The sequence below is a fragment of the Anabrus simplex genome, chromosome 4, assembly GCF_040414725.1.
Source record: "Anabrus simplex isolate iqAnaSimp1 chromosome 4, ASM4041472v1, whole genome shotgun sequence".
NCBI lineage: Eukaryota > Metazoa > Arthropoda > Insecta > Orthoptera > Tettigoniidae > Anabrus > Anabrus simplex.
In genome coordinates, this window is record NC_090268.1 from 34,823,711 (window position 1) to 34,850,574 (window position 26,864).

Here is a 26,864-nt window from a genome sequence, read left to right on the forward strand (position 1 = left end):
TAAGCAATCTCTCTGTCCATATGGACATGAGGCTCACGTATCTGAGCATCTCCAAATACCACTGGACAGGGCCAGGATCGAACCTGCCAAGCTGGGCTCAGAAGCGTCTGAGCTACTCAGGCCGGCTATAAAAAAAATACTGATAATTATGATCTAAGTAGAGAGAGCTAAAGTATGAATACAATACAAAGAATTTCGTAAGACGATCGAGTGAGTTGGCCGCACGGATCAGACCATACACTGTAGCTTGTTAGCTTGCGATCGGGAGATGCTGTGCTCGAACCCCACTGTCGACAGCCCTCAATAAGGCTTTTCGTCGTTTCCCATGTTCACACCAGGCAAATGCTGGGTTGTATCTGCATTACGGTCACAGTCGCTTCCTTCCCAATCTTAGCCCTGTTTTCTCCCAACATCGCCACCCCTTCTTCGAGAGCATTGCTGAGAGAAACCTAAAAGTAACGACCTAGCTCTCACAAATCTATTTTGTATTACCTTGAAACTTCGTCCCAGGTTAATTGTTGAGATGGCTCTAGCTTCCCTTTTCAGTGAAATTAAATTTAGATACCTCACAACACTTGTACAAGACACCTTAGCCAGCTTGAGAGTTTCTATAATAAGTAGAAAACTACAAGACTTCACTACTGCACCCCAAACATGTGAGGTAACCGCACACCAGTTGTAGGCTACAGTACGAGAGTAGAATTTTTCTTCCATTGCGAATGAAGAGTAATCTACTCCTGACGAAATCACAGAATAGCGTTTCTCAACTACAGGTTTGAGCAAGAGAAGTGTCTAATGAGAACAGAAAGTGTGCTTTTCCATTATAAACAACCACGAGTTATTCCCCGACAAATTCAATGTCAAGACTGCGACTGTTTCTATAAAAGTTAGCGATGCTTGAAAACACTAACAAGTTGATAACAATCGGGAAAATATGCACAAGAAACGAAACTATTTTCCACAACACATAGCCTACAGAATCTTTTTTCGCCATATCGGCATGGGATATGCTGTGACAGGCCAGTAATTTCATACATTAACAAGTAAATCATACGGAAGTTTTAAAAAAGTCATTAAGAACCAAACATGCATATTTCATTGTATATTATTTCAAGTTTACAAGCTTAGCCTAAGTGCAAATTTCGCAGTTGCACACACAAGAACACATGCTAGAAAGGAAGAATGATGATGATGATGATAATAATAATAATAATAATAATAATAATAATAATAATAATGTTATTGGCCTTACGTCCCACTAACCAGTTTACGGTTTTCGGAGACGCCGAGGTGCCGGAATTCAGTCCCGCAGGAGTTCTTTTACGTGCCTGTAAATCTACCGACACAAGGCTGACGTATTTGATCACCTATAAACACCATTGGACCGAGCCAGAATCGAACCTGCCAAGCTGGGGTCAGAAGGCCTATGCCTCAACCGTCTGAGCCACTCAGCCCGACAGCATGAAAATAACACAACTTTGTACTTTTGAATGGAGTTAAATATAACAACCTAGGAAATGTAGTTTTAAAATTAGAACGATGGACAGGAGACTTTTCTTTCCGAAAATATTGCATACAGTATATATACACCAGGATTCATGCAATGAAACCGTCTAGGTGAACAAGCCAGCAATGAAGACTGCAAATTATAGGCGAAGCAAGGGCATGTTGCGACAATAATTGAATGGATGAAAACCATAACGGTATAAGTGACATTAAAAAAAAAAAAAATGAGTTGAGTGCAGCATGTAACTCCGGGAGGATGTATCCTTTCACCAACAAAGAGATACAAGTGATAGCGGTAATATTCTGCGCTCTAGTGATGGGTGGTATAACTACAAATAGCATGCTTTATATGAGTGTTGAAGATGTTTAAATGCCTTTTTCTCTGAATGACCAAAATGCTTATACCGTTATGGTTTTCATCCACTCAATTTGAATTTATTTTTTATTAAGATAATATTTATTCATATTGAAATTAAAAACAATCGGAAGTACTTTATATTTTCATCTATCAAAAACATAATTTTAAAAATAATTCGAAAATAATATATCTCAACATATAGTTTATTCTATTATTTTATTAACGATCTATAGAAAAAAATGGCAAACGACGAACATACGCACATCGTAACATATGTCATTTATGTTGAGGGTGACAGCTGGAATATCGTCAGAGAGCAACTCAAGCACATCTTAAAGTTAAAGCATGGTTAGATGATGATGATTGTTTTTAAACATTAAAAAGACAAAATGTATGAATTTTTCAATAAAGGATACAAGGAACGGTTTTAATGAATTGTCTGTACACAACATCAACTGTAAATGTAATTGTAACTGCTACAAAGTCATTGAATTAAATAATATATGTCAAAAAATACGATTAAGCTGGAGCTAAGCTTCTAGTTTTATGTGACTGCTGATATTGTGATCACAGCCAAGATACCTCCAGTTTCACGTGGAATCCGAACCACAGGAACTTTTCATTTCAGAACTCCCACATGCATTGGCCGGTATTCGAGAAGCCAGCAGCTACGCCATTCAGCTGTCACGGCCACGAATGCCATTATAAGAACTATTATCATATCTGTTAAGCAGCATATAGTAGTATAAAGCCGGGGTTAGTTGTAATGCCTGCTGGGGTTAGCTGCAAGACATGTTGCGAAATTCTCCAGTATGCATTGTTTGACAAAACTGGCGAACATTCACAAATAACAAAACGGAGGCTAAAGCATTTATTGCATTTTAGAACTAAAATAATTTTCCCTTCGTCCTCTTTTTTTTTTTTGCTTTACGTCGCACCGACACAGATATGTCTTGAGGCGACGATGGGATAGGAAAGTTCTAGGAAGTGGAAGTGTAAGGACACGGAGTCTTGAACTACTTTTCTTTACTATGTAAGGTTTTTTTGTTTTGTTGAAGTTGGTAACATATGTACATAGCAACAAGCGTATTAATCTTGTTTAATGATGAGTTGTTAATAGTGTCAGTGTAAACATTTAAAGTAATAAAAGGTCTAGGTGGACGTGAATATTATATTGGACCACATCCAGACAATAATATTAACAAGAGTGGTACATATTGGTGACCCCGACGTGATCTAGAGAAGATATGGCGAATAACGAAAGCGCGCCCGAAGATCGACCAGAAGCAAATAAGGTTAGCGTAAAAATTCCACCTTTTTGGACAGAGAGACCGGAAATTTGGTTTTATCAAGTGGAGGCTCAGTTTAGTATTTGTAAAATTAAGGCAGAAGAAACTAAATTTAACCATTTAGTGTCTCAACTAGATCCTAAATATATAGAAAATATATGGGACATTATTAAGGGTAGTGATGTGAACAGATACTCGTTGGCTAAGGAACGACTATTAAATATATTTAAGGAAAGTGAGGATAAACGCATTAAGAGACTAGTTACTGGAATTGAGTTAGGAGACCAGAAGCCTAGTCAGTTATTGCGCAAAATGCAAGCTTTAGCCGGAGTAGATGTGTCAGATAAGGTCTTAAAAACTCTGTGGTTAGAGAAACTCCCTGATTCCATTAAGAACATTTTGATTGTTAGTGATGAAGGACTTGATAAAGTGGCTATCATGGCCGATAAAATAATGGAAATGAATCCCCGTCATGAATCATATTCAGTTAAACATGGTGACCGGGAACAACATCCTGCCTTCCCTGTTACGATGGACGACATCATGGCTCGAATTTCGGGACTGGAGGAACAAATATCTTCATTATCCATCGGTCATCAGAGTAGATCTCAGCATAGGGGTGAACATCGCCGTCGTAGCAATAGCCGTAGTAAATCCAGGAAGAGGTTTAACCCCGGAGGCAAATATTGCTACTACCATTTTCGATTTGGACGCCACTGTAAACCAGAAAAATGTACTCCTCCATGTAGTTGGTCAGGTCAGGGAAACGGGAAATCGCAGCTGAATTAGCGGCGAATTCCGCTGCTCAAGTCAATAGTCGCAAAACTCGCCTATTTGTCACAGACAAAAAATCGGGATTGCAATTTTTAGTGGACAGTGGGGCTGATGTCTCACTGGTACCAGCTACACCGAAATCTAAAATTGATTTAACTTATAAATTATATGCTGCTAACGGGACCGAAATTCCTACATTCGGAATTGAAATACGTACTATTGATTTAGGACTTCGACGCAATTTCCAGTGGCCATTTATTGTAGCAAAGGTCAATAAGGCCATATTGGGAGCTGATTTTCTGAGTAAATTCCAGTTATTAGTGGACGTGCGTAACAAGAGATTGATAGATGGTGTAACCAAGCTCTGCACTGAGGGTGAAGTTATGCCAATCTCAGAAGAAAATGCTGTCAGTTCTATGAGTCAAAACATTAAATTTTCAGACCTATTGTTGCAGTACCCAGATATAGCTAAGCCGAATTTAATTCCTGGTGAAATTAAGCATGATATCAAACATCATATTACCACTGAAGGTCCACCCGTGTTTTCTAGGGCTAGACAGCTAGATCCAAAACGTATGGAAGAGGCAAAACAAGAATTCAAATTCATGATAGACAATGGAATTATTAGGCCATCTAAATCCTCATGGGCTAGTCCTCTTCACATGGTTCCCAAAAAGGACGGCACAGTACGCCCATGTGGTGATTATAGGCGATTAAATGAAAGAACAGTTCCAGACCGTTACCCTGTTCCCAGGATAGAAGATTTCCACTGTATCCTGCAAGGCAAGAAAATATTTTCCAAAATTGATCTATTCAAAGCATACTTTCAGATACCTATAGCGGAAGAAGATAAGCCTAAGACTGCTATCATCACACCGTTTGGACTATATGAATTTAACGTTATGAGTTTTGGCCTTCGAAATGCACCTTCAACATTTCAGCGATTTATAAATGAAGTTCTGTATGGACTGGATTTCGTGTTCCCGTACTTGGATGATATTTTAATTGCATCAGCCAGTATAGAAGAGCATAAGTCACATCTACAACTAGTCCTGGAACGACTTTCTAGGTATGGACTTCGTATCAATATCTCAAAGTCAGTATTTGGAGTAAATGAATTAGGCTTCCTTGGATATTGGATAACGCCAGAGGGCTCTCGTCCCCTACCTCAGAAAGTGCAAGCAATTCTGGATTACAAGTTACCTGACAAAATCCATGAGCTCCGTACGTTTCTTGGTGTCGTCAACTACTACAGACGTTACCTGAAAGACGCTGCACAAACTCAAGCCGTTCTGCACGACTACCTTAAGGGAGCAAGAAAGAAGGACAATAGGCCTATTCAGTGGACTGAGGAAGCGAAGAAAATGTTTGAAAAGTGTAAATATGATATCGCAAATGCAGCATTATTAGCTTTTCCTAACCCTGACCTGCCGCTAGCACTGTTCACTGATGCATCAGATTTTGCGGTTGGTTCTGTACTCCAGCAATTGGAAAATGGAAGTTGGAGACCGATTTCATTCTTTTCACAGAAGCTGGGTCAGTCACAGAAGGTTTATAGTACCTACGACCGAGAATTGTTGGGAATTTATCTTTCTGTAAAGAAGTTCAAACATCTACTGGAGGGTAGAAACTTTATTATCTTCACTGACCACAAGCCGCTCACGTTTGCTTTCAAGCAAAGAAACGAAAAGGCATCTCCTAGGCAGATGAGACAACTGCAGTACATATCGCAGTTTTCAACCGATATTCGTCATGTCAGTGGTCAAGACAACATTGTTGCTGATGCATTATCTAGAGTTGATGAAGTATCAATAGTGGACTATGACAACATTGCTAAAAGCCAGCTTCAAGATGAAGAATTGCAGCAACTTCGGAACGACAATAAATCCCTACATTTTAAGCAATATCAGCTTCCATCAGGAGCAAAGCTTTGGTGCGACACTTCCACTGCAAATATCAGACCTTACATTCCGAAGCCATTTCGTCGCCAAATATTTCTGCATTTACATGGTTTCGCTCATCCTGGAATAAAGACTACAGTGAAGATGTTAACTACTCGATTTATTTGGCCTAGCATAAGAAGTGATGCACGACAATGGGCTAGATCCTGTATCAGCTGCCAGAAAACAAAGACCACTCGACATACTAAATCGCAACTTGAAGAATATGAGGAGCCTGATGATCGCTTCTGTGTTGTACACATTGACCTCATCGGACCACTGCCACCCTCCAATGGCATGACCTACTGTTTAACCTGTATTGACCGCTTCACTTCCTGGATGGAAGTTATCCCCCTTGAAGATGCAACAGCGGAAAAAGTGTCAAAAGCTTTCTACCATCACTGGATTGCAAGATTCGGCGTTCCGTTACGTGTAATCACTGATCGAGGAGCACAGTTCAGATCTCAATTGTTTCAAAACTTGGCTATAATTTGTGGGATAAAACTTCAGCATACTACACCATATCATCCCCAGTGTAATGGCAAAGTTGAGAGACTGCATAGGACTCTGAAGTCAGCTATCAAGGCCCATAATACCACTAAATGGACAGAAATCTTACCTACTGTCTTACTAGGATTGCGGACTGCGCTTCGAGAAACGTCAAGCCACTCAATTGCACAGATGGTATATGGGAAAACTATCAAACTTCCAGGTGAATTTTTTGAGGAACCAACAGCCAAAATTGATCCTGATACGTTTGCATCTGATTTACAAGAGCAAATGCTAAAGCTAAAACCCAGTACACATACATGCACCACGTCAAGATCAGTGTTTGTTCCAAAAGATCTACAGACCTGTACTCATGTATTTCTAAGATGTGACAGGGTCAGAAAACCCTTAGAACCCACTTATGAGGGCCCTTTCCCTGTTATAACACGGCACGACAAATATTTCACCATTAAGATCAAGGGAAAACTTGCTAATCTATCAGTGGACAGACTGAAACCAGCTTACCTGTTGCAGGAACAAGATGGTTCATCTGAGAGCAACCCTATACATCTTCCAAAGGACACCCAACCTCAACACACTGTTGATAAGTCAGCATCAACCACCAGAGTGTCAAAGTCAGGCAGAACAATAAAATTTCCTGCTCGCTTCTTAGAGCAAGTTGTTCATTTTAAGAATTAGTGACTAGTATCATCAAGAATTTTTTTAAAAAACATTGTGTTATGTGTATTTATTTTTGGGTTTCTTACAGACACACTCCTCACTATCATGAACTATAATTTGTTCGTAACACAGTTACTGGAGGGGGAGTAGTGTAAGGACACGGAGTCTTGAACTACTTTTCTTTACTATGTAAGGTTTTTTTGTTTTGTTGAAGTTGGTAACATATGTACATAGCAACAAGCGTATTAATCTTGTTTAATGATGAGTTGTTAATAGTGTCAGTGTAAACATTTAAAGTAATAAAAGGTCTAGGTGGACGTGAATATTATATTGGACCACATCCAGACAATAATATTAACAAGAGTGGTACAGAAGGAAGCGGCCGTGGCCTTAATTAAGGTACAGTCCCGGCATTTGCCTGGTGTGAAAATGGGAAACTACGGAATACCATCTTCTCCCGATTACTGGATACTGGCCGCACTTAAGCGACTGCAGCTATCGAGCTCGGTCGTCTTCAAATTAAACTAGGACAATAACTCTACAACGGTATTATATAGGCTACTCAATAAAATAACAAACTCATGAAAGGTTACTCACCAGACAGAAAAATTGACAAGGTCTCAGAACACAATACAAAGTAACCGAATTTCCTGACATTCGCACTCAAACTGAGCAGCTGCACGATCTGTCACAGTGTAGCAACAATTGTTCGGAAATTTCCAAGAAAAACCTAAGTGTTGCAACCTAGCCCTGTTGCAACGAGCCCCGGTCTCCCCTATCACAGATACACAAGTATTTAGTTGGGGACAAAACATGGCGGCCTCAGTTCCTAGAAGCGGGCTGGAAACCAGCAGTCAATCACACCCTGCAGAGTTAACAAGTTGTAAGCGATCCTTGTTTGTTCTGGAGAGGCTGCCAAACCACTTTCTTCCTAACTCTCTGTAGTATTTGTCCTTTCTTCGGGTAGAGTGCAGTAGCCGATTTGGCAACTCTGGCTGCAGTAGAGGTATTAGTAGTAAATCCTATAAGTCGCTAATAGACACCGAGCTGCCGCTGGAAAGTAGTGGTGTGAGGCGAGGTCGTCATGATTTTTCCCCAATTATACCAGTTTCAGCGACTGACTGAGTGAATGAGTGCGTTATCCTATACTAAGAATATCAGATAATGAGAAAGGGAGCGTACCTCGTTGTCAAGACAATCCACTGTTATGCAATGAAATGAAAAAGCCTGGTGAGGGACAAATACGTGTTGGCGAGCTGAACTTACTCTTAAAAGATACATGGGGTTACGAACTAAACCAATCTTGTGAAACTGGGTCACTACTAGGAAAAAGGAACGAAGTTTTCCTTTCAAATTAAGCCATCTGTTAAGCTTATAACTACGGTGAAGAACATGAAGGAAGTTTAAACATTAAACAAGTCTCTCTGACTAAAACAGAATGCACTCATTCCAGTTAGACACACATCGCGAATGGCTCTACTAAGACCGTCCGCTATTCGTGCGCCACAAGTACTGTAATTCACTTCCGTTGAGATTAAGGAAAGAGGTCAAGGTAGTTTCCTCGCTTGGTTAGTAAATTGTATCCCTTGACGTTTTAAGCTTTCTGTATACAAACAGACTGCATTAACAATAACGCACTTCGCTATTACAGGGAAAGATTACGAGTTCTAAAGAATTAAATTTCTCTCAACCATATTTTTGAATATGTATATTCAGTGGATACCGGATTATGAATCAGGAAATTCTCGCCCCAGATAAGTCTGGTATCCAATGCACTAGCTCCAGGGAAATGAGAAGCGCGGAGACTAACAGAGCACAAGAAAATACCCACAGAGAATACACAGCGAGAGACATTGTTCTGAGACATTGTCCATTTTTTCTGTCTGGTGAGTAATTGTTTCTGATCTTGTTATTTTATTGAGTATATAGTACCGTTTATATTGTCCTAGTTTTATTTGAAGACGAAGCGAAAATGAAGAAAGGAGCGCAATCCATTTCAATTCGATTAGTGGTGGCGGTGGTGGTGGTGGTGGTGATTTTTGTTTTGAAAGGAAGTACAATTAGGTAGGCTCTTATAAAAAGGAGTACTAAGATAAGCGAGAAGCGGAAGATTACCACGAAGAACAGCACTATGAAATTAAGTACGATAATTGTGTTGATAAACAGTAATGAAAAAATTAAATGTCGTATGGCTTTTAGTGCCGGGATATCCCAGGACGGGTTCGGCTCGCCAGGTCTTTCTACTTGACTCCCGTAGGCGAGGATAAAATGAGGATGAAGACAACACATACAGCCAGCCCCCGTGCCGTAGGAATTAACCAATTAAGGTTAAAATCCCCGACCCGGCCGGGAATCGAACCCGGGACCTTCTGAATCGAAGGCCAGTACGCTGACCGTTCAGCCAGCGAGTCGGACGATAAACAGTAATAGAATGAAACATTAGATTACCGGAGACACGGGATTTCGTAAAAAGCGAACGTACACGCAAACAAAAAGTTGAGCATCTGAATAGAAATTAAGTATAACCGACTCCCACATCGGCCATAATCATAGTACGCTAGTAGTGTGAGGTTAATAGAAAAGATATCACCATCTATTTCTTTTTTAACGATGCATGTTGTTTTTGGGTCATCAGTCAATAGATTGAATGTACTGAATAACACACACAGATGCCATACGACTGACATTCACCTCCTAATTTCATAGAAATGCTATCATCCACTCTCCACTGTGACGCACATTCATTTATTCATTCATTTATTTATACTCGTATTCTCGCGTTCTTTATACAATAGTTAATGTTTTTTATTTAATGAATGGTAGATCTTTGATCATTTGCGGTTGAGTATTTACTTAAGTACGTTGGAACGGTTTGGTAACTCTGGTTTATCAGGGAATCTGAGGTAGCGAGTGCAAGTTTGCAACTACGTAGCGCAAGGGAAGATTATGTGCCCTGTAAATTGCAAATGTCTGGATACTGCAAATTCCGAAGAGTAACGTTCAGAATTCTCAGTGCCATAGTCGCTATTCGAACTTCGGATCTCCGACCAGTGCAGCTTCCCCAGGTAGAATCATAAAATAGTAAACAATGATAATGCTAGTGTTCAATAACCCTGCAATAGCTTTAAGTTTTATGGGACATTCGGAATGTTGCCCTAAAAAAATAAATTAAAAAAATAAAAGGGAGCGGGGCTCCGACGTGCTAGTCAATTTATTGATAGAGCCCAGCGCGGATATAAAAAATAACATCCCCCTTCGCACTTCCTTAATCCGCATCCGCGAATGGTTATCCGCGGATAATTTAAATATTTAACTGCAGTATATTACACCAAAGGTACTGAAACGGATCTATGAACAAAATACAATAGGTCTGACACCTGGCACCAGAACCCTTACAGTCGCAGGTTTATGAGGGATTTTGATGATGATGCCTGTTGTTTAAAGGGGCCTAACATCTAGGTCATCGGCCCCTAATGGTACGAAATGAGACGAAATCAAATGACAAATTAAAAGCCCAAAGCATCCACTGACCACCATTCAAAACGTGAGGACGAAGAATGGATGGATGGATGGATGTGAATTTAAAACGATCAGTGAATCCGACCCACAGTGCCTCACATGCACAGAAGCTGGCGTAGAACAATAGTATTACTGACCAAGGGACTGCTTCTATAGCACAATACTGAATCGATGACACTTGTAGCCGAAAGGGGTCCAAAATCCAAGTCAGCGGCCCCTCATAATGGTACTTATCGCTAGGAAAGTAGAACCATGGTATTTGTCATGTTGCGGTACTAATCACGAGTAGCGTAGACTCGCGGTATTCCACACATTATGGTACTAGTCACAGGTATAATGAAATTCGCACATGTATTACAGACTTACGCTGTTTCGCACACTGCGGCACCATTTACAAGCAACGCAAACCTATGGTGTTCATCACATAAGGGTACTAACCACAGGGACTCGTACTATCCCGGGGTGTTCCTCATATAGTGGGTACTAATCATAGGCAATCCAGAACCATAGGTTCCCTCATCCCATGGTGTCGCTCATATAGTGCTACTAATCACACGCACTGTAAAAGCCGTCGCGCTCTCGTTGGTACCCAACATAGTGGTACACGCGCAAGTAAAAGCGACCCGCGTTCCCCGCGTGATGGTACTAATCACAACTAGTTTCATGGTTCTAATTTGATCCCTTGGTCACTCCTTTTAGACGCCTCTTACGACAGGCAGGGGATACCGTGGGTGAATTCTTCGGTGTGAGGGATTTTCTCTTGCGACAATTACCGACGTACTGACCTTAGTTCCTTCCTTTCATTAATTGAGGGCAGGAGCCAGTTAGGGTTAGGTCATATTTACGGCTTTATGGCCTCAAGGCTCTTTATATATCACTATTCTCCCATACCCGTCTGTGAGATGCCATATGAGTAACACGCGTGAGTTTAAGCTCGTGGAATTTTAAGTGTTTTGGCAGGTGTAAACAATTGCTACAGTGGTGTAATTTCCCACAGTGCATCTCTTTGTATCGTGGAATCCAGTACTACCAACAACTATTTCGTTCTTTGTTCGAGTGCCGTGCAATTAGTGTAATCGTGAAATGGCGCCAGGAACGAAGAATCAACAGCAGGCCGATTGCAGGATTGCCAACCCAACAGAAGACACCGTGAGGAAAATAATAGAAGAGACACTTCAGTCTAAGGTATTCGTGGAATTAATTGCGAGTACCATAGTGGACAAAATTACGGAGTGTGTGTTAAAGGAATCTGTGCAGTACAATATAAATGTATGTGAGGACCTAAAGAATCAGATTGCCAAGAGAGACAAAGAACTCGCAGAACTGAAAGTGGAAGTGAAATCAAATTATGATAATTTGGAACAATATCAGCGTAGAAATAACCTCCGCATATTTGGCATTCCGGAGGAGTCAAATTAGGACACGGACAATTTAGTATTAAAATTTAATGTTGCACGTGACATTGGAGCCGACATTGACTGATATTGACAGGAGCCACAGAGTCGGGCTTAAAATTGGTAATAAACCCCGGCCTATTATCGTGAAGATGACAAGTTTTCGCACCAGGAAGGAGATATTCGCAAAGAAAAGGCATTTGAAAGGATTTCGTGTCACGATCCGGGAGGACCTTACGTCTGCCAGACTGGCGGTTCTGAAGGCGGCTATCTCCAAGTTCGGCGTCAGAAATGTCTGGACCAGTGATGGAGTTATCCCGTTGAAGACCCCTGACGGCAGCATGCACCGCGCTACACAGATGAGTGACATTCCATAAGCTTACTCATATCCAACCTGTGTTTTACTAACCCATAAGTTGGCAACCCTCTGTATTGGTTTTGTGTCCTCTTCTGGGACACATCTCCCTATCTCTCTCTCTCTCTCTCTCTTTTACTCTTCCCTTCACTGCTATTTCAATCCACCCTGCTTGGCTGAACGACTGTCGTCTACCTACTCGACCTTCACTAGCTCGTTAATTACGGTACCCTACTGGACACTGACCTTGTCCCAACCCTCTGTACAAACTCCGTACTTACAGTAACTTCCTTCTTAGTAATAACTAATAGCTGACTATCACCTTTTCCTGTAAATAGTAGGTTTGTTCCAACAACAACAGGAACAGTTTGCAAACTGGCAGACGCACGCGCAGTACGGAAAGAGCGTTCCAACAAACTTCAAACTCAACGCGGACTCGGAGTCGGTTGTTCCAACAGACTATGGACCGTTCCTGAACCAGTTTGCGGACTGGCAAAGCAGTTCGTGCTCCAGAACAAGTACTGTTCGTCAAAGACATGCGCAGTACACCAAAATAAGTGTGAGCTGTGCATTGTGGTCCATAGCTTTCACTTGGTGAATCGTGAACAGCTGATCGGTATCATCTGGCGCGAGCAGACGACACGTTACACGTACAATTAAATAGAAGTACGGCGTTGTTTTATACAGTAATAGTTAAAAACTTATACAGTTAAAGTCATATTTGACTACACACTAATAAATTAAGAGGCACGAGATAAAAACGAAAATAATGCATGACGATTTTGAAGGCGGTTCCTTGAGCCACTAGCTCACTGGGACAGTCTATAACTAGTAAATAAATAAATAAATAAATAAATAAATAAATAAAATTCTGATGATCTTATGAACTCGGACTTCAGTGAAGATGATCTAGGGATATATTACAATATCCCAAAAGCGAAAAATGAAGATTATTTAGGCAAGTACATGTACGAGTAATAATTTAGTAACCAAAATTCTCTTTCTCTCTCGCTCTCCGCCTATAGAAGAAACAGTACCTCGCTATGACAATGAAACGTTCAAGGAGCATTTTCGTGTCAGTAGGGAGATAATGGAACATATTTACAAACATCAGTCTGGCCAATATGGAAAACTTTCTGCACTGAGTCAGGTTTGTCTGCAGCTGCTGCAAAAATAATAATTATATATATATTTACACTTTGCCTTACGTCGCACCGGCACAGATAGGTCTTATGGCGACGATGGGATAGGAAAGGCCTAGGAGTGGGAAGGAAGCGACCGTGGCCTTAATTAAGGCACAGCCCCAGCATTTGCCTGGTGTGAAAATGGGAAACCACGGAAAGCCATTTTCAGGGCTGCCGACAGTGGGGTTCGAACCCACTATCTCCCGAATACTGGCCGCACTTAAGCGACAGCAGCTATCGAGCTCGGTAATAATAATAATAATAATAATAATAATAATAATAATAGTAATTATAATTTTAATAATCGTTAAGTATTGCTTTTCCAATAAAGGTTCAAATTTTCCTGTGGTTTATTGGGCATCAGACTGCAAGTTTCCGGGATGTTGCAGATCGGCTTCACATTTCTTTGAGCTCTCTACATAGTACTGTCAAATGATTGACTGTCTTCATTAGCAACTTATCTCCAAAAGTGATCACTTGGCCTACAGAAGATGATAAAGTAAATATTGAGCAACATTTCAGGGAAAGTGGATTTCCAGGTGTCATTGGTGCCATAGGTGGCTGTCATATTGAAATTGATAAGCCTGCAACTGATCCCGACTCTTACGTAAATAGAAAAGGAAATTATTCCATACAGGCATATTTTATTTATCAACAACATATGTCTTCATAGTAAACTACTGTTATTATTAAATGAATGCAAGCTGTTTGTGACAACAGGCGAAACATTTTGGATGTGTTTCTGAGTATTTTTTAAAATGCTATTTGTTCGGGGCGTCGACCCATGTGGATCTTTTGCCACTGCTGGCACCATATTGTATGAACCTGCGTGTAATTGGAATGGCGGTAGTGTGGAATGTTATGCGTGAGGAAAGGAAGATTAAGGACGCCACAAAGAACGTCGTTACAATTTAAAAACTCTGACTCGGCCGGGAATCGAACCCGGGGCCGCCGGGTGACAGGCGGACGCGTTGCCTCCTACACCGCGGGGCCGGACTAGCAGAGTACTTAGTAGTTCACCTCTTGGCAATAATTTAAAAGAAAAAAATGTGATCAGTATTTTCTTTTAGGTGACATGGTTATCCCCTGAACAGAACCGTCTACATCATCGGTTTTTACGCTGCCAGTACTCGTGGCAGAATTATAAATTCACGTAATTCTGGAATAAAGTAATTCTTATTTTAGAAACAGGTCCATTAGTCTATAGTTTTATTAGTTGAGTCATTTTATTGCCAATTACCTTCCATTGAGTAGGCCTAACAAGTTGTTTGGCAGGGATGAACAAGAACAGCTGTTTGTTTATCCTCAAACAGGAATCTCCCGCGTAATTGTGATCGCATGCGCATTGTAGTTTTTCTTGACCCTTCACGAAGCGTTCCAACAGACTGCTGTTTAGCGACGATTCCCAGCGAGTACATAGCTCGCGCATGCGCTTACATCAGTTCATGAATCGATACCAAACCGTGCGCAAACTGCTTGTTGGAACAAACCTAGTCAGAATAGGTTTAGAAGATGATTATGTAACATACCAACCTCTTTCAGAGACGAGAAGGGGCATCAAAGATTGCACGAGTTGATTGCAGAAGCATGCGGAAGGGAAAAGTACATTAGAAATGTTTCATACTAATATTAGAAGCATAAGGAAAAATAAGAACATTTTAGACGTTGTTTTGAAAGTATATGATCATAGGTTTGATGTCATAATTTTAACAGAAAGTTGGTCACTGAGTAATGTAAATATAAGTAACCATGCCTTATATAAATCTTATTACAATGAGGGTTCATTTAACAAATGTGATGGTGTTGTATTAATGGTAAAAAATGGTTTGGAGCACGAAATGGAAATTGAGTATGACGACTTTAAATTTCTCAGAGTAGTAATTAACTATGGGAACAAGAAAGTAGCTATTACTGGAGTATATCGGTCACATGAATATCACAAACAGCGGCTTCTCAGTGCGTTAGATCATTATATCCAAGATAGATGCCATGTTGAAACCGAACTGATAATAGGGGACACAAATATAGACCTTTTAAATCAACACGACTGTGACGAATATCTCAACGTGTTACAAGAAAGTAATTTTCAGTCCTTAATAAACAATCCTACTAGAGTACCTGGTACAAGTAAATCCTGTACTGATCATGCTTTGATTAAAAGTAGGTTGAGAAATGACGACATTCTATCATCTCTCAAAGTAACATTTCAGAACATTATCCTATAATAGTAGGTCTCAACATTCAAAATGTCTCGGTCCCTAATAATATACCAAATATTCGACGTAACTGTTTTAAAATAGATCATTTTGAGCTTAAAAATCATCATTTTTAAGTAAAATAAATTGGGGAGACATCTTAAACAGCAGTGGTTTAGATATCAAACTTGATAAATTCGTGAATACGATTAAAAGCTGCATGAGCCTGTCCACGGTTAAATTGAAATCAAAGAAGTTAAAAGAACAGAATGGATTTCTTACGGTTTGGTGACATTTATTCACACAAGAGACCGACTTTATCAACAATATTTAAAAAATAAGGATAACTTGGAAATCAAAGAACAGTGCAGGAAATATTGGAACAAACTATATGATCTAATTATGAAAACGAAAACTGAGTACTATAGAAATCTGATCAATCGCAATTCAAATAACCGGGGTAAGGTCTGGGGCATAGTCAATGAAATAACAAAAAGATCAGTTAGAAAAGAAGAGCTCAAGGAAATCATATATAAAGGTGAAATCTGTAAAGATGACAAATATTTCTAATAAATTTAACAATTATTTCATTAACGAAACCACTGAGAAAGCAAAACATCACAGACAGATTTCCGACTCCACATTAAATATCGCTCGCAAACCTCATACTTGCTTCCTTGCACCGGTAACAGAATCCGATCTGAAGAGATGTTTGAGTGAAGTACATGAAAACAAAGCTGTAGCAATAGACAATATTTCGGCTCGAATTATTAAAGAAAATTAAAGGAACCGTTGCTGAATATTATCAAAGATTCTTTCACTTTAGGTTACTTTCCAAAGCAGCTTAAAACAACAATAGTAAAACCTCTTCAAAGTCTGGAAACATTTATGACATTGGAAATTACAGAGCCATTTTGATATCAAAATATCAAAAATATTCGAGAAATGCTTAAAGAACAATATTTACCAATTTTTAGAAAAACACCAAATACTTTCGCCAAGACAGTTTGGATTCATTAAAAATCTCGGAACGACTGATGCTATATCCATCTCAACAAAGAGAATATATGAAAATCTTAATTCTTCTCTGCTCTCCACAGGGATATTTCTCGACCTTGAAAAGGCATTCGATAGTTTGTCACACAGCTTGTTCCTCCAGAAGTTGGAAAAATACGGCTTTAGAGGTAATGTGCTGGATTTGCTTGAGAGCTTGTTTATTCTATTTATTAATGATCCAGAGAAAACAATAGCAAATGCCGAACATACGCACATCGTAACATATGCAGATGATACAGTCATTTATGTAGTGGGTGATAGCTGGAATCTCGTCAGACAGAGAGCAACTCGAGCACTGCTTAAAGTTAAAGCATGGTTAGATAATAATGAGTTATTTTTAAACATTAAAAAGACAAAATGTATGAATTTTTCAGTAACAGATACACGGAACGATTTTAATGAATTAACTGTACACAACATTACAGTTTATGTAAACCCAAACTTAGCATAACGAAGCGCAATTTCTTGTACTTCATTCCAAAATTCTTTAATGTCCTTTCCGGTTCTTTACAAACTACTTCATTAAGTCAGAAAATGAGTCTGAAGTGTCTTAAATGCTTTGTCAGGGACAATAAAACTGTTATTGAAGAAATAACTAAATGAGAATATCACGTCATCATATTCAATTTCTATTCGATGCTCCACCATGTGCTGTTGATCATACCTATCATTCACTCATACCCATACTCGTACTTCAGGCATCATTATAAATATATTTGTCTCCATATGATTAACGTTCTAACTTACCACACACAAGGTTTTACCTTACGTGGTATTTTACTGATATCCTGACTACTCTGTTGAGGTTGGTGTGATTTTGTTATGTATAATAATAATAATAATAATAATAATAATAATAATAATACTTCTATAATATACGTGGTTTAGTTACAAGATTAATGTTTCTCAAGTAATAATGTTATTACAAGAGTTATGTATATAAGTAACAGAGTCCTGTAAATATGTAAACAACATAATGAGTGAATAAATACTACTACTACTACCACCACCACCACCACCACCACGACCACCACTACCAATGTCAAGGGTATCCTAACCACAAGCAAAAACGAGAGTATACCTGAGTGAGAATCAATAAACGTCATTATTTAGAAATTATCAGCAAAATTATCCGCACTGCCATACAGTTTGTATCAGCCAAGACACGGATAAATCCGCGGATATTCGCATCCGTGTAGGGCTCCATTTATTGACAAGAGCCTGAAATGCCAACAGACTGCGCTGAGACGGATTGCACTACCTTATGTTTACTACGCTGCTCAGTGAGTCAGGAGCGAGAATTAATAACAACGAATATAAACTTACTTCTTGAACACATTCCTATTAGGAGAATCGTGGAGAATTCGTAGAAATTTCTATTTCTTCCACGCTGAACTGATAAGTACTTGGAAGAGTGAGATTGGGAAAACAAATAAAAACTAGAGCTGACAGTTTAGGTTTAGAACAACAGTATAGAAAACAGTGATTGCACGTTGGTGAGTAAGAAGCCACATGGCAGGTAATTATTGAAATAAAAGTACTGAACCATCAGGAACATATTTAGCATTGGAAAAGTGGCTTAAGAGACATGTACAGTACAATGTAGAATGGAAAGGAAATCTTCCGACGGTAATCGAACTACTCGATGTGTAGCGCACTGATTTCAGGGCTTGCACCTGGCTGTATTCCTATGAACTGTGCCATGTCGGCAAGCCTTCACGTCGCACGAGTTGTCGTGATCACTCACTCGTACTTCCTGCCATTATTGTCGCTCTTCTTAACCCTTGTCTGAAGGTCAAAACATGCTGCAGAATAGAGCTGGGAGCGGAGCGAGTAATACCGATGAGTAATCCGGGTGTAGTGGTAGAGCGCACCACCGATCTCCTCCGCTCACAACTGCAAGTACATATTCTCTTCGGTACTCGCGGAGGACCAGAGCAGAGTGTAGCGCACGACGCATGTTTAACAAGGGAAGACCATGACGTTCGGATTACGGATTATCTTCATACTTCGTACACTTTTAGTAGTCCATTAGGACAAGATAATGTGCAAATAGTAATGCGTACTACTTAGGCGTTTTCGAGAAAATCGTAAGAGAATTTTCGCGTCGAATATGTACCGCTGCGTTGCGGTCGCGAGCACGAGATGGCGACGGTCGAGTGATTAGCGTTCAAGCTCGGTAATCGTTGGATCACTGGATCGAGTCCCGCTCACCGCTTTTTTATTTTTCAACACTGGTCATATTCTTTCATAAATTGCAGGTCAGAGCGTCCAGGTGCAAAGCAGTTCCGGGTACCTACCTCACCTGATTTCACTGTCAGGTATGAGGGATTTCGCAAATCACGACAACAAAACTTCAGGAAAACTTGATGCATTTGGTTGTTTACTTCTTGATAATTATAAATAATACATTTTTTTTTGTAGTCTGCCTCTGTGATGTAGTGGTTAGTGTGATTAGCTGCCACCTCCAGAGGCCCGGGTTCGATTCCCGGCTCTGTCACGAAATTTCAAAAGTGGAACGAGGGCTGGAATGGGGTCCCCTCAGCCTCAAATAACGTAAAGCCACGGCCGCTTCCTTCCCTCTTCCTTGCATATCCCTCCCAATCTTCCTATCCCTCCTCAAGGCCCTGTTCAGCATAGCAGGTGAGGCCGCCTGGGCGAGGTACTGGACATCCTTCCCGGGATTCCACCTCTACCGCCTCAAGGGCAGTGTCCTGGAATGTGAAGACACTGGGTCGGGGGATACAACTGGGGAAAATGACCAGTACCTCGCCCAGGCGGCCTCACCTGCTATGCTGAACTGGGGCCTTGTGAGGGGATGGGAAGATTGAAAGGGATAGACAAGGAAGAGGGAAGGAAGCGGCCGTGGCCTTAAGTTAGGTACCATCCCGGCATTTGCCTGGAGGTGAAGTGGGAAACCACGGAAAACCACTTTCAGGATGGCTGAGGTGGGAATCGAACCTACCTCTACTCATTTGACCTCCCGAGGTTGAGTGGACCCCATTCCAGCCCTCGTACCAGAGCCGGGAATCGAACCCGCGCCTCCGGGGGTGGCAGCAAATCACACTAACCACTCCACCACAGAGACGGACTCTTTGAAATTACTGATGACAAAAATCAGCAAAATGGAAATTTTGCGGCCACATTTACGCGACGGGTCGTGGCGTATCAACTTTGTGGGATCAGATCACAAGGATGAAATGAGCAGGTCGGCTTTTCCAGCAGTAAACAACAAAACAGTTATGTTGTGAGAAAAGGGCATTGAATTTACGTTGCCATACCAATAACGTATTTAAACGTGCCACTACAGTACATTCACTCGGTGAAGACCATCTACAATAATATCAGACCTTAATTAAAAAAAAAACATGGCCGACGCATGGGTTCCATGTAAACACGCTTGTGATACATAAACATAATCTTTGATTATCGTATTGGGTTGCTAAGCTGTCAATAATAACTAACAGAACACTTCACTTTGTGTAATAGACCAATACTATCTACAAATACCCTAAATTAAGATAAGCAGTATGTGGATAATTCAAAACATGAATATTTTCTATGAACTAGTATGGTCAAGGAAATAGGTAGTATAGGACTGCATTCTAAAATAACAGTCCTGAGGGAATATTTTGTGCGTTTCAATTCAGTCAATTAATTAATTAATCGATCACCAATGATCCGAATTTAGGGCTGTCGTCCAAGTAGCAGATTACTTTCAATTTTCTACCTAGTCTTTTCTTAAGTGATTTAAAAGAAGTTGGAAATTTATCTAATTGGTATAGATATAGAAGGGGGCACCCTTGGCAAATTATTCCAGACCGTAATTCTTCTTCCTATAAATTAGTACTTGTTTTAGAAATACGTTAATTTGAATGATATTGTTATTATAGTTGGGGACAAAACATGACGACCTCAGTTCCTAGAAGCGAGCTTTAAGCCACTAGTCAATCACACCTTGCACCCTGTTGAGTTAACGAGTTGTAAGTGATCCTTATTTGTTTTGGAGAGGTTGCCAAACCACTTTCTTCCTCACTCTCTGTAGTATTTACCCTTTCTTCGTGTAGAGGGCAGTAGCCGATTTGGCAACTCTGGCTGCAATAGAGGTAGTAAATCCTATAAGTCGCTAATAGACACCGAGCTGCCGCTGGAAAGTAGTGGTGTGAGGCGAGGTCGTCATGATTTGTCCCCAACTATACCATACGCTTTTAAATATAATAGCCTACCTCGTTCAAGAAATTTGTTAGAAACAAAACCTTGTCGCGAATTTCAATTCTCTCATAACAATGATTCTGGTAACGATCCACCAAACTGCTACATCTGTTTCACTTCAGATAATCAATAGGAGAATCAACTTGAGATTCTCTGGTAGCATATGCATTTTCGTATAAAGCACTTTAACACCCAAATCGTTAGCAACGTAAATACCTACTGTAAGTGACAGTATATCAGTTGATACCTTGTCCTCTTATTTAAGAAAGATAATGTTATCTTCATTCACAGACAAAGTAAATAGCTTTATCACTTTTTATAACCTCACTTTTAAAATCCTCAAAAGGTAGGCCTATAGCAACTGAGAAATGTACTAGGATGGGCACCAACACAAGAGTTTTGGCCTTATCCGAGAAGAAAAAAAAAACAGCTCATTAAGTACACGAAACACATCCTCTCTATTGACAAATTTATCCTGGTATGTTTTAATGCACCCTAATAAACTACTTGTAACTATGAAATCGTCACGATGTATTAAGTACACTTGATCTGAATGTAAGTGCATCTGCTGTAATGTGAATTACATCCAGGCATGCAAAACGATCGACACGTCCTAATATATCAAAATAGTTTTAAAACCAAATTTCAATAAAAACATCACTACACTAACGTTTCCTAATCAAAGCAAACCAACAGAAAGAACTAAACTGATGCTCCGCACAGGCTCATGTTTACATTTGAACAAACCGATCGGGCCGCCATTTTAGCTAATATCGATAGCTGCATTAAGGACTGATATATTGTAGTTGGTCTTGACTCGGTACAACCGGGTGATGACGTCAAAACAACTGCTGCGCTCCGCACCGCTCCGTCCCCACCACTACTACTGCAAAATTATCAATGACAATACCAGACAGCTTGTGGTTTTCAGTAAGACAGCCGTTGGTGCTGCTACCTACACGGCATGGTGTGGCGAACTCTGCGATAGCATATTACCACTTTCATGATTCTTGGTGCACTGGTGTGTTGCTTATAATTTATCAGTGTGTGTCACCAAGTAGTCTTCCATTGCAGTGACACTGTAAGAAAAAAAATAAGGACCGCAAGTAACAAAAATTATCACTTCACATCTGTGTTGGGATTACCTCCTCATTACCTACGTTCCTTATATTAAGAAGTCAATCAAATACTGAGCTGGTAAGAGTAACACATTAACAAATATTAAAATCTACACACCTCAAAAAATGTTTTGCACCAGTTCCTGGTTTCTAGGTTGCTGATTACCCCCAGGGAATGTTTGGGATGCAAATACACAGTTCATGTCCAGCATAAAACGAATGACGGGAAGAAAAAAGCAACGACAGGCGCAACGCAAACAGTATTCTTCGGCAACGTGCATCCGCCTATCGAACATGGGAATCTGATTCAGCCTCTCAGTATGGTGTTACTCCACCCCGTGCAGTGAAGCATGATCGGACCCACGGGTGGCAGCGGCACTATTAAAAAGTAATCTTCGAACAATAAAATTTTAGGCGATATTCATTTCTGCAAATCAACTTTCTGCATGCAACAGTCTTCATTATATTAAATGTTGATTTACATATCTTTAAAGTGCCTATATTATAGTGTGAAAAATAAAACCCATTCTTTTTTCAGTCTCTAAGAATAACTGAAGTATGCACCACAGAAGCCCCGAAAAATATATTTCTCATGACATGATTTTGAAGCTTTTCCACATGTTCTTTAAAATCTTAATTCCCGTATGTAGAAGATATTGTTAAACATTCACACAAAATCGAATGACAAATATGAAGCAACCGCAAAGATAAAGATGTAGTAAATATAAAAGACTGGGCTATCACAGCCACTGCCTGAAGGTAAACGAATCAAAGTCGCCAAGTCATAATAATTCGTTGAAATAAATCATGCGCAGAACAAGAAAATGCTAATATATTCGGCTTATAGTCATAATAATTCGTTGAAATAAATCATGCGCAGAACAAGAAAATGCTAATATATTCGGCTTATATTCACTAGCGCGGGCAGTTCAAACAGGAAAATAGCATAAGCCCTGGACCAATAAATACATTACTTTTTTGTTGAAAGAAAAATAGCATGATCCCTGGACAAATAAATATATTATTTAATGAATGAGTTAGGGCACAAAACGAATGAACAACATGAAGAAAACGACACCTAATTAATTCAAACAACACACGAAAGTGTTAGACAAACAAAATACATATGGAAGCGCTGCGACATATCAGAAAAAATAGTTGTAAGGTAGTATGTATCCATATTATTCTCTACAACTTAAATATTTCTTAATTTACTACAGATTTTAGACTATTTGTGTAAAAGCAATTATTATGTTCTATTTGGGACAAATATTACAGTGACATTTCGTAGATATGATTGCGCTACGTAACCGCAATCTTAGAAAAATAAAATGTTAGGTGATATTCATTTCTGCAAGCAATAGTCATAATTATATTAAATGTTGATTTACATATCATTCAAGTGCCTATATTATACATGTGAAAATAAAACCCATTCTATTTTCAGTCTCTAAGAATAACTGAAGTATGAATCACAGAAGCGCCGAAAAATAATTTTCTCCTAACATGATTTTGAAGCTTTTCCACATCTTTTTTAAAGTGTTCTTAATTGGCGGTTCCTTTTGTTCGACTTGAAGTGGAACGTCCCGTATGTAGAAGATATTGTTAAACATTCACACAAAATCGAATGACAAATATGAAGCAACCGTAAAGATAAACGAAGATGGAGTAAATATAAAAGACTGAGCTATCACAGCCACAGCCTGAAGGTACACGTATCAAAGTCGCCAAGTCATCATAATAATTCGTTGAAATAAATCATGCGCAGAACAAGAAAATACGAATATATTCGGCTTATATTCACTGGAACAAAAATAATAATAAATAATATTATTATTATTATTATTATTATTATTATTATTATTTAAGTTCAGCTCCAGCGTTTGCCTGCTGTAAAAATGGGAAACCACGGAAAACTATCTTAACGGCTGCCGACATTGATGCAAGCTCGCAGTTGAGCGACCCTAACCGCACGGCCAACTCACTCGATAGTCTAATCTCTCTTCCCAACTCACGCACATAAAAATATCTCTAATACTAGTCATCTGGAATGGAATCAAATTCAGGAGCCCCACTTTTCCTATTCCAATTTTTATGCTTTATGACGAAAATACTCCTACTTATGGTAGGTGATTTCGCAGATCTTTCAGCGAGGCAGAGAAGATTGCCTCGGTTTTAGACCTTCGACGGCGATTCAGAGAGCAGTTCTTTTCCATTTAACCATAACTTAGGATACCATCTTACTTCCAGGTCCGAGTCAGACTCCTAATGAGTTTTGCATTGCATATACGACGAGAAACACAATAGCACAAGTTCTCTCTCCCTCACACACACATGTACACACATTCATTCACAGCCTCACCACACACACACACACCAAGCTACACGACGGCGATAAAACTATGCTGCCTCAAACCATGAATGCAGCAACAAAACTTAAATGGTATGTAGTAGTAGTTCTAATATGAGTAATTCAAGCTATAATTCGATCGTGATTAGAAACCCTATTTTGGTTTATACACAGCACAGTGCCAAGAACACGCGACGACACACCCATTTCGAACTGTCCCAGATGCATATTAATTTCTCAGTTCTTCCCCATTCATCTCACCTAACAAAATAGACTGAGCGTGCAAGCCAGATAACATACACAACTCCTAGCAGGGAGTGAGGTAAAATACAGGTCCGTAAATGTAACAAATGTAGTAGTTAGTCACAAACCATACCTGCATAGAGTAGGCCAGGATCTCTGTTTGCTTTCTTGCCCACTCACTTGCCGAGAGTTAATTAAAGACTCACACATAGCAAAAATAACGTCAGCAACACATGTTCGAGACCTCGAACTCGAACCCAAACCTATATAACGGACTGAGTTATGTCTCGATACAGAGCAGTGTACAACCATTCTTCATAGTGTACACCAGGAACTACAAGATCACTTTAACAGTCCTATCTCGAACGTAAACGACAAACACTTTGCCCGCCATTAGAAATGCTTTACTTGAGAAAGGAGGCATTACGCCAGACCAAACGAGACCAGACAGTCAACAACACGAACACCCAAATAGCTTACTTGAACTTGAGGCTATCCTACACGATGACTCACCTGTGTGAGAACGGGAAATTTACAAACTAATGCGCTAGACTGACGTCACAGGAGAACTTCATGGAGTCACACGGTAAAAGAGGAGATAATAGCAGTTACCATGGTGCGCGGTCACTACCCTTCCGGTTTCAGGCATCGGCCCTGATGAATAATGAAGCATCCTGAGCCTGGGGAAAGGAGACTAGTTCCCTTATCTTCACCCTTAAAAATGGACATAGAAAGGCATGATTTTTTCGCATTAATCTATGTTCCATTTCGCAAAAAGGAAACATATTTTCGCGTTATTTCGCGAAATAGGGCTGACACCACCGCTTTAATCCTTTTATAACGTTATTCATAAAAAGTTGAATTCGAGAGATATGAGAATTATTTATGTGAAATGTAGATAAAGCGAAGCAATATTGATAATCATTCATTATTCCTTATGTATTGTAATCTTGATTACAACTATAATATAGCCCTATTCAATATTACATAACAAATTACTCTTTCACCCTATATGGCCATACCATTAAGGGATTTTATAGAATATTAACGAAGACATACTTCGGTCTATTCTGTCTTCTGTTTCCCTTCACACAGGTGATACTGGAATACAATTTCAAGATCGTTATTTTTCATGAATTTCACTGCATTTTCGCACTTATCGCAATATAAGGAAATTTCGCTTTAAACTACAGTAGCCTTGTCGCTTTAATTCGTAGTAATTCCCGAAAACAAAATCACTAATTTCTTAACCAGAATCGTACAGTCATAGTAAAAAGTATTCGTACACTTAATACTGAAACAAAAATACTTTTTTAGTACACTTATTGTCATGTATGTTTTATAACATCAATAAGTTAGCTTTCTGTACACTATGCAAAGATGTATACATCATAAAATACACCATAAATTTTAAATATAAGCAAAGCAAAGTCACCTCCGCACATGCCATGAAGGCCCTTGGAGGAGTGGAAGGTAAAGTGGAAAGTGATGGGGTAGAGTGGTTAGCTCAACGCCCGGCCGCTTTTGCCCCCAGGAATTAACCATGTACTAATTTTTGGTGTAGGCTGAGTGAACCTCAGGGAAATCTTGTTTCCTAAATTTTACGACTTCCTGACGGGGATTCGAACCCACGTCCTTCCGGGCGAACCGAGCACGCCTTTACCGCCTCGGCCAGGCAGCCCCTCTCTGTCTTAAAAACTATTCGTACAGTCCGGTTTTACTTGCATTCCCCACTGATTTTAGTGCACATTTAGTATTTTGTTGGCAAATCTTTTGATTTTACAATGGACTCAAGCCGCCTAGGCATTGAATGAACTAGCTTGGAGGTGTAGGTAGGCTCAATCTTACCCCATTCTTCCAAAAGAGCCATTTTCAAAGCTGGCTTTGATGAAATATTTCTTGTGCTCAGTCTTTCTTTAAGATAAGCCCATACATGTTCAATCGGATTCAGTTCCTGGGATTTTTTGGGGGGGGGGGGTGTTACCATATATTTGAGTATGTTGTATAAAATCCACAATCGTGTATCATTGGATCATTATCCTACATGAATACGTAATTACCCAGAAGTCCAATTTTTTCGGCACTAGATGCTAGATTTTTCTTCAAAATTTCAATATAGTATTTCCATCTATGAATTCTAAGGAACCTACTCCAGCTGAGCTCATGCAACCCCAAACCATTAAACAACCTCCACCATGCTT

The 26,864-nt window shown here is 39.7% G+C and overlaps 1 protein-coding gene across 2 annotated transcripts in view; it reads right to left on the minus strand.

Annotated features, from left to right (window-relative positions):
* The window catches only part of LOC137496883 (leucine-rich repeat-containing protein 70-like), a 129,720-nt gene that overhangs the window by 41,412 nt on the left and 61,444 nt on the right, over positions 1-26,864 (minus strand). Inside the window, exon 1 of one of the 2 annotated variants that reach the window (XM_067145034.2) lies at positions 24,797-25,045. The exons of the other annotated variant lie outside the window; for it this stretch is intronic. Within the exon in view, the coding sequence (XP_067001135.2) occupies positions 24,797-24,975 (179 nt within the window). The 5' untranslated portion in view covers positions 24,976-25,045. Of the gene's footprint in view, positions 1-24,796; positions 25,046-26,864 lie in introns of those variants that run through there. 2 annotated transcript variants of the gene reach the window in all.